We start from the raw sequence: 13,904 nt of genomic DNA, 5'->3' as shown, positions 1-13,904 counted from the left end.
ACAATCATTTGACTCCTCTTCACCACCCAGCAACATCTTCGGCTGCCCATAGGTGATTCATGTCTTTCCTTGCCCGCTTGCCTCCTTCATTTTATCATCTCCAGAGCTGCCTTCTTGTTTCCTCTTGCTCCACCAACTTTAGATTCAGCATTCTCTTCACAGAACACACTGGCAGGCCACACCTCTGTGTTCTTCCAGTAACTTTCATCTTCTGATGGCTTCTCTCCATCATGTCACACTGGTCTTATCTCCCTCCTGCTGTGTTGTTTTTGTTTTGTTTTTTCTCATTATTTGTTCCCTTCCTCCCTGCTAGACCAGGGGTTCTTCCTCACTTTACAATCATGACACCTAACATGGTGTGATATTTTCATGCAGATTTGAATGAAGTGTTCTTTCCCTGTTCTAGTTGAACAGACACTTGCTAGCTAAACACTTCCTCTGCTTTAGACTCTTCCCCAGGTGTTGGGAATGTAGTGGTCACTCCTAGAACAGCAGCCTCTGCCCTTAGGAGCCTGCATGATGTGTGTCATTGGGAAGTAATTGTTGTTGAATCTGTTGCTTGCTCTTTCTGTGCCCATCAGAATCTAGAAGTTCTGTCTAAAAAACTGATACTTTCCCTTTTACTTTCTTCAAAAAGCTGTTTGAAGATATTAAATGCGAGTGTATGCTTGGTGCCTTGAAAACTGGCATTAAGCACGCAGTAGCAGAGACTAAAAGCTGTCCATCTGTCTGTCCGTCTGTCCTCATTCAGCCTGCTGATGACAGGGCAGAAAGCAAAGGCATTGTTGCTATTATATTACACTGCTTTTTTCTTTTGTTTTGTTTAATAGTTTTCTTTTTACTCTCGAGCTACTTTAAAAGTTGTAAATTATTAAAAGCATCATTACTTAAATCAGCATTTATTAAAAGAGACATTGAATGGATATGTAATTAATGTTTGATGATTTTCCAGTTCAAAGCTGTCAGCTTCCTTTTCTACCTGTGCGTTTACTGAAGTGCCGTAAACTGGACGGGTTAAAGCAGGGTATAATGTAATGTATCCCAGATGAGGAATTGATCTGCTCAAATGCCTACTAATGTCTGTTGTATACGTAGCCTAACTCCACATGAATGTGCATGAAAAAAAAAGTTAAAATTGAAGCAACCCTGGGTCAGACTGCGCTCTCTTTCTAGAAAAATCATTCATTCCTATAGTCACAAACCAAGCTTTTGAAAATTTAGGACCCATCCTTGAGCCAAAACACAAATGCACACTTAATTCTGTTGGCAGAAACATTTTACTATTTTCAAAAGTGTAGCTTTTTAAAAATTCCATTATTATTAAAGCACTGTTTTAGTTTGCTTTCTATTGCTCAGATAAACACCATTACCAAAAGCAACTCTGGAAGGAAAAGATCTATTTCAGCTTACAGCTCCCAGTTCCCAGTCCATCATCAGTGGGAATCAGGGCGGGAACTCAAAGCAGGAATGTGGAAGCAAGACCTGAAGCAGAGGCCATGGAGAAGAGCTGCTTACTGGTCTGTTCCTCATAGCTTGCTCAGTCTGCTTCCTTACACACTTCAGGACACCTAATCCAGGAGCAGTACCACCCACAGTGCTTTGAACCCTCCCAAGTCAGTCTTCAATTAAGAAAATGCTCACCCTCCACCCCTCCAGACTTGGTTCAGGCAATGTGATGGAGGCATTTCTTCAATTAAGATTCCTTCTTTGCAGATGACCCTAGTGTGTGTCAAGTTGAGATAAAAACTAGCAAGCATTATTAAATACGCTGCCAACACTGAAAAGTTGGAGTCAGATTTGAGTTGTGAGGGATGGAGCATTGTTTCTTTCCAATGACATTGACTCATTGTGGACCCTAATGGCATCCTGGAAGGGTTTCCCAGCACACTTTCCTCAGGCTCAGAATGTTAGCAGAATTATCCTTGGAGGGCGGGGGAGGGGTCCTATGGAAAACTGAGGTCAGGGACCTGCAGTTGGATTAGGTGGTAGATCAAGTGCCTTGGATGTGCAAGTTCCTAGGTTTAACTCCACGTGTGGGGGTGGGGGATTTAATCAGTTTTGTGAGTTCTCAGGGTCATCATGGTGCTCTACACTGATGACTGAGACTTTCTCAGACACCAAACACCAGATCTTGTATGCACATGAAACCTCTGCCAGCAGCCTGGGCATTGTGCACTTCACATGTGCTCCGAGGGGCTGCCAGTACAGGAGGCTTTCTGGCCATCATGTGGGAAGGCAGAGAGCTTGAAGGTGCCCACAGTGCTACCCAGATAGCCAGCTGTAGCTGCTAGTTTTTTGAGAAGCAAGAAACAGTTCACACTTGGAGAATTTTTAATTACAAATGAATTAATTTGTAACAAATTGAAGTCCAGTGCAGAGTATCTGGAATGACAGAGTATCTGAAAAGCCACTCAGGTAGTCTACCGGGGACAAAAAGCCAGTATCATCAAATACTAAGACAACCACTAAAGAAGATAAAAGCTGCTACTACATTACAAACTTTTTTACATTCCATAAGCCTGTATAAATATTATTAAGTGCCCAAGTCCTCAATTAAACAGTCTCTTTAATTACCTTGAATAATTCAGGTATCAATCACCATGCCGTCCTGTCTCCATGTGTGCCCCTCTAGTGATTTCATTACACAGCAGTCTTCACTAATGCTAGCTATCACTAGAAATGAAAAATTGATGAAGAACGCAAATCTTTGAACAGATTGAATTTGATATGACTTATAATGCCTTTAATTGTGAGTGATAGGAAGCAAGAGTGTATGGAGATTAGAAATCCGAATCCTAGGAAAAAGTGTAATAAAATTAAAAAAATAAAAAATAGGCAGGCTCTTTCCTACCTGGGCTCCATTGGTACCCGCTAGACTACTGTGTGTGCCAAGTTCCCCATTTCCTATACTTGCATTTTATTGTAGTGATTTACTAATTTGTCTTACATTGCCTTGTAGATCGGGACTAGATTGATAGTCAAAATCTTTTCCCTATTATTTTAAATAATACCTAATTGATAGTGCCACATGTAAAGTAGATCTGAAACATAAATAAGTGATATTGTCAGAAAAAACCCAGCACATAAAATGTTAATTTTTAATCTTTTGATATTTATAATATATGTTATGTTTTACTTCTCTGCTGTCCTGGTGGGTGTATCAGCTTGTCACACTTACTCAATGTGTGATAGTGACTTAATCAGCAACCCTTTCTTTCTCAGTATTCCAAGTTGTCAAGGAGGTTGCTCTGCAGGTCTTGCTTAGCTGGGCTCCAAAGGCAGCTGCAGTCTGCCATTGAATTGGTCAGGTCATGATGGTCTGAGGTGGACCATCTTTCATGTTCTGCCTTTACAGCTGGAATAACTGGGATGGCTCCTTCCATGGCATCTGAGCTTCCTCACAGCACAGTGGCAGAACAGTTCCAGGAGGAGCAGCTGGTAGGCTTCCTCATTGCAGTCCCTGATATTTCAATAAGGTCACATTTGTGCTTGTGGTTAAAACAAGCCATGGGCAAGCCCTTGGCGTAGAAGGTTGACCAAGGGCTGCCCCTCCTTAGAGGCTCATATAGTCAGACGGTCAGCTCCCAAATGATGACAGAGACTTCTTATTACTTATGAAAACTAGACCTTAACTTAGGCTTGTTGCCAACTATCTCTTAAAACTTACTAACGTAGCTCATTACCTCTCCTCAGTACCATACAGCTTCTGCCATATCTGACTGGTGAATACCCCACCTCAGATTCTTTTCCAGAGTTCCTATCTCTGCCTGGAAGTCCTGCCTGACCTCTTCCTGCCTAGCAATCTGCCAGTTAGCTCTTTATTAAGCCAATCAGAAGGTGCCTTAGGAGGCTGAGGCTAAATAGAGACAGAGATTCACAAGATATGCAGAAAGATAATCCCAACAACTCACCCAACAGGTCCCTGATGCAGAGGGTGGGACGAAGGTTGCCCCTCCTTAGAGGCTCATCTGACTCTCCCTCTTTCACCAAGTAAGGACATTGGTACACTTTATTCTTGTCATCTTATCATGCCTTTCACATTGGTATCACAGAGAAGTTGAGTCTCCTGAGATTTAGTTTTCCTGAATTATGTGTTGTTCAGTATTATTTCCTTTATACTAAATTTTCTACCATTGTGTTTGTGATTTGGTTGAAGAATTCCGTTAAAAGATTCTGAGTACTGGTGTTTCCTAAAGTGCCTTTATTTTAGTACAGTATTGCAGTGCAGATCTGTAATCTCAGTACTCGGGGATCCAAGGCAGGAGAATTTCAAGTTCAGTGTCACCTTTGAACAAACATGATGAGCTTGAGGCCAGCCTGGATTACATGGCGAGACCCTACCTAAAACACAAAAAGCAACCAAAAGAAAGCCCCTTTGTTGCCTTCATGATATCTAGTAATATTTGTAAGTTTTGTTGTATTTTCTGTAAAAGAAAACAAGTTCGTTACCAAACTGATCTCATTTCTTTTTCCTTTTATTCTTTTCTCCCCTCTGAAATAACATTTTGGTTCATTATCTACGGAATCTCAGGAATTTTGTGATCGCATCATGGAAATCTCTCAGATATTATTTTGCTCTTCATTCTGTCAACCAGATTTACTTCCTTTTAACCTGTAGCTTTATTTCCTTTCACATCTGTGGGCTTCTTTCTCCTTACACACTCAGTTCTCAGTATGAATACTGAGTATTTGTGCCATGTGCCCTTCACTGTCTTCTGTTTAGGGCCCCAGCAGCTGAGGCTTCCTGGCTGCTTTTGTGTTTGGAAACTGCTTGGCCACTTCCTGCAGGAGCTGCCCACCCGAATGAACCCTCCTCCTGGTGCTCCAAGCTCTGCTGCTATAGACAGCTGTCTGCCAGGCTCTAAGTCTTCACCGCTTATTCCCGCCAGATGCCCAGCCTGCCTCTGCTATGGCAGTTTCCTCTGGTTGCTGTACCTCTTATCTTTCTGACATTTTGGCACACTGATGGCATTTTTGAATTTCTCGACTGAGTAGGGTTTTTTTTTTTTTTTTTTCCTTAAAAGAAAGAAAATGCCTCTTTGCTATCTGATGGAGCTGTGAGCTAGACAAAAGGGTAATGTGCGCTCATCTTTCATCTTACCTCTTAGGCCACCCATTCCCTCTAGAATTCCAACCACACTCTTGATCTGTGATTACCTCATCTTATGCTTATGTACATTAAATTCCAGGCACCATTCTGGACTATTATGGCTGCCTTTCCTCTCTTTTCCCCTTAGTATGACATCTGTAGAATACAATTACCTGGGGTCCTTAAAAGCAAAACCCTGGGCCTTGGAGTGCCTTCCAAAGGAAACATCTTTCTTTCCTTCTTTGTTCTTCATGAGAAGTAAGATGTCTTGCAGAAGATTTAAAAATAGCTAAGTATAATCCATGTTTATCATGATCACATTCTTATTGTTATGAACAGTTGTGTAGTATTGTCCTGTTGTTACAGGGGATTGGTCAGCCCATCCCCACTGGACACAGTATGAATGGCCAGATGTATGTGAGCATTAGCTGTGTTGTTTCACTTTCAGAAATTACTCATTATTGAACAGTACAGGGGACCTGGGGGCAAGATATTTGTGACTTAGGTCTCTTTTATTATTAAAATGGTTAAAAATGGATACATGTAGCTATTAATCTGGAAAGTGTTACTGTGTTGCTTATAAATTTGCAATTATTCAGTGTTTCTATTTATGAGTCTTACCTAGTATCATATCCTGTTACTCTTTTTTCTGTGTGTGTGTGTGTGTGTGTGTGTTTGTATGCGGGTAAAAATATGTGTGCATATGCATGTTGGAAGCCTGAAGTTGATGTCAGGAATCTTCCTCGATCATTCTTCAACCTTATATACTCTGAGGCAAGATCTGTCGGTAAATCCTGAGCTCACTGTCGCTGTCAGTTCAGGTAGTCTGGCTAACTTGGCTACTTTATTGCTTCTGCAATACCTCTGTCTGTGTCTTCAGGGTCAGAGTTACAGGTGGACTATCATGCTCACCTGGCATTTACATGGGTTTTGGAAATCTGAACTCCAATCTTTTTATTTACACAGAAAGTACTTTTAACTGCTGAGCCTTCTCCCCAGATCCAATCTGATAGTCTTTAACCGTTTTTTAGTTTTTTAAAGGCCACAGAAGTGTGAATAGGAAAAACAAAACCAAAAACAAACAAACAAACAAACAAAAAAAAAACAATTAAAGAATAGTTAAAAGCCAGTGTATCCTGTATAATTAGTTCTTCAGTCAGGCCACTAGTGCAAAGCCCAGGCCCATATGAGATTTTACTCCTTTCATCCACATAGAGACAGCTGCTGCTCTGATATTTTTATGGTTATGTTTTTGCTACTTATTAATGCATGGAACTATATTATCTAAGAAATATGGTTTTATTTTACTTGTTTTAAACTTTGCAGCAATTGATTTCTCCACTCTATTCTTTTGCAATTTTGCTTTCATTCTAATTGAGAGGATAATTTTTGTTTTATAGAGCTTTGGTTTATTTTGGGGTTATAGTGAAATAAATCACATGAATATACTATGATGTATTTATTTATTCTACTGATTCTGGTCACTTGGGTTATTGGCAACTTATGACTTTTGAAAAGTACTAGAATATCCGGGTCCTCAAGGACAAGAAAGTTTTTACCTAATTGAAAATGGGATTGCTGAAGTATGGGATATCTGTGTAGGCAGCTCTATTGGATAATGCTTATCTGTATTGCAAAATGGTAAGCCCTCTTACATACTGAACAACAATGCATGGTTACTTTCCACATCTTTGCCAAACTTTGAAGTTAAGTGCTTTGATCTTGTGGTAGTTGTGTATTAATAGCTCCTTGCATTATTAATTTGCATTTTCTAGTTACTAATAGAATTGAGAATTTGACTGTCAAGTCATCTGAATATTCTCTCTTTGCAAGGCCTTATTGAAGTCTTTTACTTGCCTTGCAGTGATCTCCTGATCATAAAAGTCATAAATCAAACACTTTAGTGTGCATAGATTATTCTCCAGGATTACTATACGAGTTGGCATATAGCTTCTTTCTACACAGTTTCTTGACAATAAGTACGTATTTTTGGATGAACCATGTGATTGTGGGTTAGTATTTATCCCCCCTTAATCCTCTAAAACATTGGAGGTTTTGGTACTGCTTCTATTTCTAGAATGTTTTAAATCTGTAACTGAGTAGTTGTCTAGTACTTTAGATTCCATCATGGGGTCCATATTGCCCTGAAGATGATCACCTCAGTAGACACATCCTCAGTTTCCTAGGTCTGTGCTGCTTTTGCAATGTTATCCCAACTTCATTATACAAAACTTGTCTTTACTACATAGTATTAATAATTTCTGTTTTACTCTATACTTGTTTCACCTTTGCCCTTAAACATTTTCATCATCCTGTGCCATGATTATCTTTATATATTTGAATCAGATTTTCATGTTCACATTTTTTTAACTTAAATTCTCTTAAGTTTTTCTTAAATTTGCACTATTTTATCTTAAGAATTTTCACATAAATGTATTGTGTTTCTCTTCAACATGTTTTCTTAAGTGTTCTAAATGAAGTCATAAATACAGTTTATATTCCACACTACCACTTTAAAAAAGAAGGGAAAATATGTAGAGTCCAGATTTTTACTGCTTTCATAAAAAAGAAAGGATACTTAGGATATTTCTCTAAGAGTTGTCAGGGAGGCAATTAGAAGGGAATAAAGATGAAAATCTAGCATTGAACTGATTTTCCATCTTTTAAGTTTAGCATAGATGATTTTGTGTATTAATAACATCTGTGATAAAGGGAACTATGTGTATTGAGTCATAAATTACCTATATATTTTATTTGTAAACTACAAATAAAACCTTGACCCATGACACTAGAGTGTATAAGATCTGCCAGTTTGAACACAAAGAAATGTCCACTAACCAGTTGGAGTTCAGTGTGGGAATATAGTCCTGTACACACATCTAATACTGAACCAACAGTTTCCCAGTAAAACTTCTTTGTCTTTGCTTTCCTTGAAAACACAGAATTACTCAGCCGTTTCCAAAAAAAAAAAAAAGAAAAGAAAAGAAAAGAAAAGTTTTAGGCGTCTCAAATGAGTGGAGTCCAACAGTGGCCATTCATACCTGCAATCCCAAACTTGAAGGCACAGGCAGGAAGAGCACTGGGTTCAGGATGCTATTTTCACCACATAAGATAGCTTCCTGGTCTCCAGTATCTCTTGGAAGGGACAAAGCAGTATAGTTGATAGTGCCTGAAGACTCATAAGGGACTTCCCAACAACAGGGATTGTGGAAGTTTTTGTGTGTGTGTGTGTGTGTGTGTGTGTGTGTGTGTGTGTGTGTGTGTGAATGATATGTCCATCAGACTTCCCTTTGTGTGTGTGTGAGAGAGAGAGAGAATGATATGTCCATCAGACTCCCCTTTAGTCTTCCTAAATTCTCAGTCAATGTAGATCACCTTAGCATTTTGGTCTTCGCATCACTCTTGAACTTTGTATAAAGTATCTACACTTCCATGCAGTGTGTTGCTGATCTGACTTTCATACAGGACCTTACATTTATCCTGCTGTTTTCATCTAGTTAGAGGCAGCTCATTAATGCAACAGAATAGTACTTTTTTGCTTTGTTATTTGGTAAATTCAGTATTTGTCTTAGTTATTGAAGATTTTAAACATGTTCTGCATATTATTCTATCATTGGTGAAGGTTTTGAGGTGGATTGGTGGGTCAAGTTCAGAACTTTGGCATTACATTACAGTCCTCTATAGATGGATACATTTCATTCAGGTATTTATAGATTGTTCAAGTCAGCAGTTACCCTTATTTCAGCCCCATTTCTATGTTAATTATAGTATCATATGGGACTTTTAACATTGTGCATGCCTCACTAGAATTTAGACACACTGCGTTTCCATGGTTACACTGCCAAGAAAGGAAATTAGACAAACTTAACCTGACTTCTTTTGACGAACCTCTTAGTTCTCACAAGTCACTCTTGGAGAACACTCTTTGAAGAATCCACCCCCCTGTGCAACACACTTTCTAATCTGTAATGTGAGGAACTTACCTTCTCTTTTCTAAAAATGTAGGCATGACATTTCCTTCTTCCATTTTCCTGGCACAATTCTCCATGGTTCTTTGGAAAGCCCCTAAAATGATTCAGTGTTCTCAGGTCTGCAGTATGTGATCACTCAGACCTGGCAAGTTGTACTGACTGAGGAATACACAGCTCACTCTTTCACTCTCTTTTAGCTATGTATGTTCATTGTTTTTTCCTTAACCAGTGGAGTTGTTAGCATTTTTGACCCTAGTCATTATACTCATCTCTGGACTTGGCAAAATCAGGAGTCACCTTTTGTTTTTAGCTTCACTTAGCTTTATTTCCAACTCATTATATAAGACTAATTTTAAGAATAATAAAATGGACCAAAAAACAAAAAACAAAAACAAAAAACAACAAAAAAAAAAAAAAAAACCCAAAAAACAAAAAACCTTGCTAACTTTGAGACTCCTTTTGGATTATAGTACTTGAGGGTTGTTACAGAGAGAAGACTAAGTGTTCCCACTCACCTGGTAGCTGTTCATGATCATTTTCATTGCACCTTGGTTATCGAGGAATCAAAATAAAATAGCCTTGCCAAGAAAGCTCTTGTAGCATTGGAGTAGTTTCCTTCAGGAACACGCTCTTTGAACCTCTATTGACCATTGTTGAGCCATCATTTGTCTCTTGTTAGACTTTGCTTTCTCTGTTTCATAATTTGCTGCATCAGTGAAATGATGAGGCATAACTGCCTCCCACCCACAATCAATCCCTTTCCACCCTGCATAGCATGTGAGTGAGCATAGTTGTGCTCGGAAGATACTCATCACGTTTCAGTAAACCTGGGTCATTACCATCACCAAAATAAACATTAGAAAATAAAATAAAATACACTCCCAGAGATACAGTAACATAATTGGTATCTTCCTTTAAACCGAATGTGTCTTGTGTATCATAGAATGAATACTTTGTTTTTTTTTCTAAACTTTTTACTTGCTGATTTTTTTTTTTTTTAATCTTTCCCTTCTGACACATTGGCTGTCTCATATTATACTCTTGACATTTAAATTTCTTGGGTTTGGGCATTATTTGTTTCACTGTTGCATAGTAACGTTTTTGTTCTTCACAACCATCTGTTAATTTTAAGGTGTATGATTTTTTTTCCCCCTCCTCAATGGCCAAAATGCTTTCATTTCTCTACTTTTCCTGACTGCTACCCTAGGCTGTCTCTGTGATATATATTTATATATATATATTTTCTTCAATAGACCTGGTGATGTTATTTTTGATAAGCACTTGGTAAAAATAGAATTCTATCCAGCTAATGTTTTGAATGTGCTTTACATCTCAATAAGCACATTCTAAAAGGATAAAGATTGCCATAAAATTATTGAATTGTGTTGTATAAAATTAGCATGTCCATCTTTATCACTGAAGACTGTGGTGCTTGAGGAGTGGTGCTTTGCCTCAGTGTTTCTGGGTTTTCATCTTAGACCAAATCCCCTCCTCCCAGTCCTGTGGGAGCAGACCATCTTGTAGATTTGGGTCCACCTGATGCTTACTTACTGTGAAACAATGGCTCACCTGCTAGAGCCGGCACAAGAAAGCCTCAGGAGTGTGGTTTCATCTTGAGAGGATGCCTGAATGCACCTATGAGACCCACTGTTCCTTTTCCTGTGCCTGTGAATATGCCAAGAATGCAACAGCCATTAGCAGAAGCCCAGAAGCCTGACCCCTCTCTGCTAACCCAGAGGTCAGGATGGTTAACGAAGCATTGGTTTTGTCTCATGTTGTGATAGAATGTTCTTTCAAGGAGACATATAAATAAGTTACTAGAGCATTTGTAAATTTAATATAGCATCTTTTCCTGCTGTTTTTTAAAACTTATAGAATATCTGTATGAGGTCAGCAAGTCTTCTGGTAAGCATGGTAGAGTTGTCTTAGGAGAGGCATTGCATTTCCTGCTAGGAACCTATTCTGTCAAAGGCTTTGTGCTCTGACATCTCCCAAGTCCTTGTCTCTTTGAGAGATAAAATTATTTAAAGGAAACCAAGCCATGAGAGCCTCACCTAGGGTGTCCTTATTGTAAATTGTTAAGGCATAACATTTGTTTTCAATGCCATAGAATTTTATTTGTTAACTTTCAAGCTTTTCTTGAGTTTCAAATTCTTTTTATAAACCCATTGTCTAAGCTTCTACAATTAATGAAGTATTTTTCTGTCAGTTCATGTTTGTAGATGTCTTTTGTGTATATATTTCCTAGTAAATTGAGTCATTTAGAAAGTCCTCATCCAGCTTTTTTAATGTCATTTTATATGATAATGTTTAGATATTATCAAGTATTTATTATTTTGTTATTAGTGTTGTGGTCATTCTGTAGAAGACCACTGTAATTCTATGGAACCATCTGCAATGGGACTCATAAGCAAATCCCAGCCCCCTGAGGCACACAGGAAGCAGTGTTAACCCTTTGCCTGCTTGATTGCAGGAGGAATGCCCGCCCCTGAACAGGCCTCACTGGTGGAGGAGGGGCATCCACAGACCCACCAGGAAGCTGTCTCCACTGGCCCAGGCATGGAACCCGAGACCACAGCCACCACTATTCTAGCTTCCGTGAAGGAACAGGTACACCCTTTCATTCAAATTTGCAATGACATTTCTTCAATGCCTTTAAAAATTAATCTTTGGATGTGTTTTCAATTTGTCTAACGTCCTTGATGCCTTCACGTTTTCTAATTATAAGGTGTTTACATCCCTGAGTACATTGGGATGACTGGCATGTAGAGCTGCTCCAGCTGCCAGTCAGAATCGGAACATGCAGGATACTTGTGCGTCTGCAAGTAAGGACAACCTTGATGGTGATCGGTGTCTGTCTCCCACATTGCAGAGTGTGTGCATGCACGCAGAGCTGTGTACAGCGTCTTTCACAATGCTGACTGTCCATCAGGACTCTGGCCTGTACTGTCTAGATACTCTGAGCATTTTAACATAAGTACTAGGATTGTCTCTGTGGTTTGGGGGGTAAAAGTTGCATTTGTTTGTTTGTCTAAATCCAAGTAATCCATTTTGTGAGCTAATGTTCTAAAATTTGTCACATGTGCATATTTGCTTCCATCTCGTGTTTATGTTGATTTTTTTTTTTTTTAAGGCACTAATACTTTTTCCTTTAAACCCAAGTGACCTTCTAAGTTAGAGCTCATCTACAGTGCTTAGAGAAACTGGGGCTCTCAGATTTAATTTTTAAGATTTGAAGGCTTAATAAGGTACATGCAGATGTATCCTCTAGGAATAGTTTTCTACCTGCCTCCAAAAGAATTCATGTGACCTTCATGAAGGTTATTCTGCTCAAACAATATATTAGTTCTTAAAAAGAAATTTTACAGTTAAAATTCTGGGTGTTTTTTATATCAAGAGAAGCAAACTGAATGTCATAGTGTTTCCCAAACTCTTCCTCTGCAGGACACGGATGATGACAAAAATGAGGGATCCCAAACAGCCCATTACTTCATTCATCATTTGCCCTAGCTAGGAACTCTGCATGGGATTACTCCATACCTGGCACTGGAGCTGTGTTTTAAAGAAAAACCATTTTTAGAAATTATTCAAGCAAGAATGTCAAAACATTTTCCTTACTGAAATTTGGAGTTTTAAAACACTACTAAAGTTTAAGAGTTCAAAGGGCTAGTGCAGTAGCTCAGTGGTGGGGGCTTGTTTGACATGCACGATACCCTAGATTAATGCCCATTACTGCCAAAATATTAAGATAGGAGAAAAGTGTCATCAGGGTGTTTTCATTTACTCCAGTCTGTAAGTCCCAGGGCCATTCACTGAGGAGAAAAGGCTTTTGCTTTATGTAGTCCCGGTAGCTGTCAAGGTCTGAGCTAAGCAGCATAAAGTGAGGAGGCATTTACACTGTTCTGATGAATTCCACGGTAAACTGATCAAAATGTCCAGAACTGACTTAAAACTGGAAACCATATGCACTAAAGAAAGCAGCTGAGACTCTGCATTTACCTGGAAACTAGGAAGCCTGTGTGTTGGAGATAATAGGGAAAGTGCTATGATCTTTTTTATCTAGAGGATTCTGTGGTGGAATCAGTTTTCTTTAAAATTTTATCTTTTGGTTATCATTGTATCTGAATGAATATTTTCTGTGATATTGCAAGTAGGATTGCAATTTCTCCAGGTAGCAAAAGATAGTACATGCTGTATATTGAAAGAATCGTTCGTAATATGTCACCCAGATAATTTAGTTATTTGGAGGACACACTCTGTCTTTGTTTCTTCTCATGTTGTGAGAAGTTTGAGTTCATTAATACACATTTGTGTTTCCATACAGTTTCTTTTCAAAACTCTCAGTGCCCAGCATTCAAGATTTCAATCATTTCCTCAGAGAATCCAATCTGTATCATGTATAAGATGGATGCCTGGTTTTAAATAGCTAACTATCTTCCATAAGAGTTTTCAGAACTAGGTAACATATACTTGAGTAAAAGCTTCTTGATACTGTCATGAAACATGCCACTTCCTCTCATCTACCCAATAGGATAGCACACAGGAAAACTAAATATGAATAAGTAATGCTGATTGACTTCTTATTCTACATTTAATGTTAAACCTAGAGTCAGAGCGACATTCTTAGCTTACATGTTACATACCAGTGAAATGATCATGGCTGACAATGTTGTGCATCAAAGACCACTATTCTTAGATGGGACATATAATCACTTATTGCCAGCTGTGGATGATGGGGTCATCTCTGCTGTTCTCCAGGAATGGGCTTAGTTTGGTGGCAGCAGCATCTCAGTAAGGCCCTGGTACTAGGGCACAGGAAGTAACTACACTTCCAGTGCTGTTGG

At 38.9% G+C, this 13,904-nt stretch overlaps 1 protein-coding gene across 17 annotated transcripts in view; it reads left to right on the top strand.

Annotated features, from left to right (window-relative positions):
• The window catches only part of Pkp4 (plakophilin 4), a 208,669-nt gene that overhangs the window by 53,259 nt on the left and 141,506 nt on the right, over window positions 1–13,904 (top strand). For 16 of the 17 annotated variants that reach the window (XM_051184651.1, XM_051184653.1, XM_051184648.1 and 13 more), the window contains one exon: window positions 11,534–11,670. In XM_051184651.1, the coding sequence (XP_051040608.1) occupies window positions 11,539–11,670 (132 nt within the window). In that variant the 5' untranslated portion in view covers window positions 11,534–11,538. Of the gene's footprint in view, window positions 1–11,533; window positions 11,671–11,788; window positions 11,886–13,904 lie in introns of those variants that run through there. The other variant, XM_051184655.1, reaches the window with a different exon arrangement.

The sequence above is a fragment of the Phodopus roborovskii genome, unplaced genomic scaffold (genome assembly GCF_943737965.1).
Source record: "Phodopus roborovskii unplaced genomic scaffold, PHOROB, whole genome shotgun sequence".
NCBI classification, from domain to species: Eukaryota; Metazoa; Chordata; class Mammalia; order Rodentia; family Cricetidae; genus Phodopus; species Phodopus roborovskii.
Note: the sequence above shows the minus strand (reverse complement) of the source record. Positions and strands in the feature narration are given on the sequence as shown.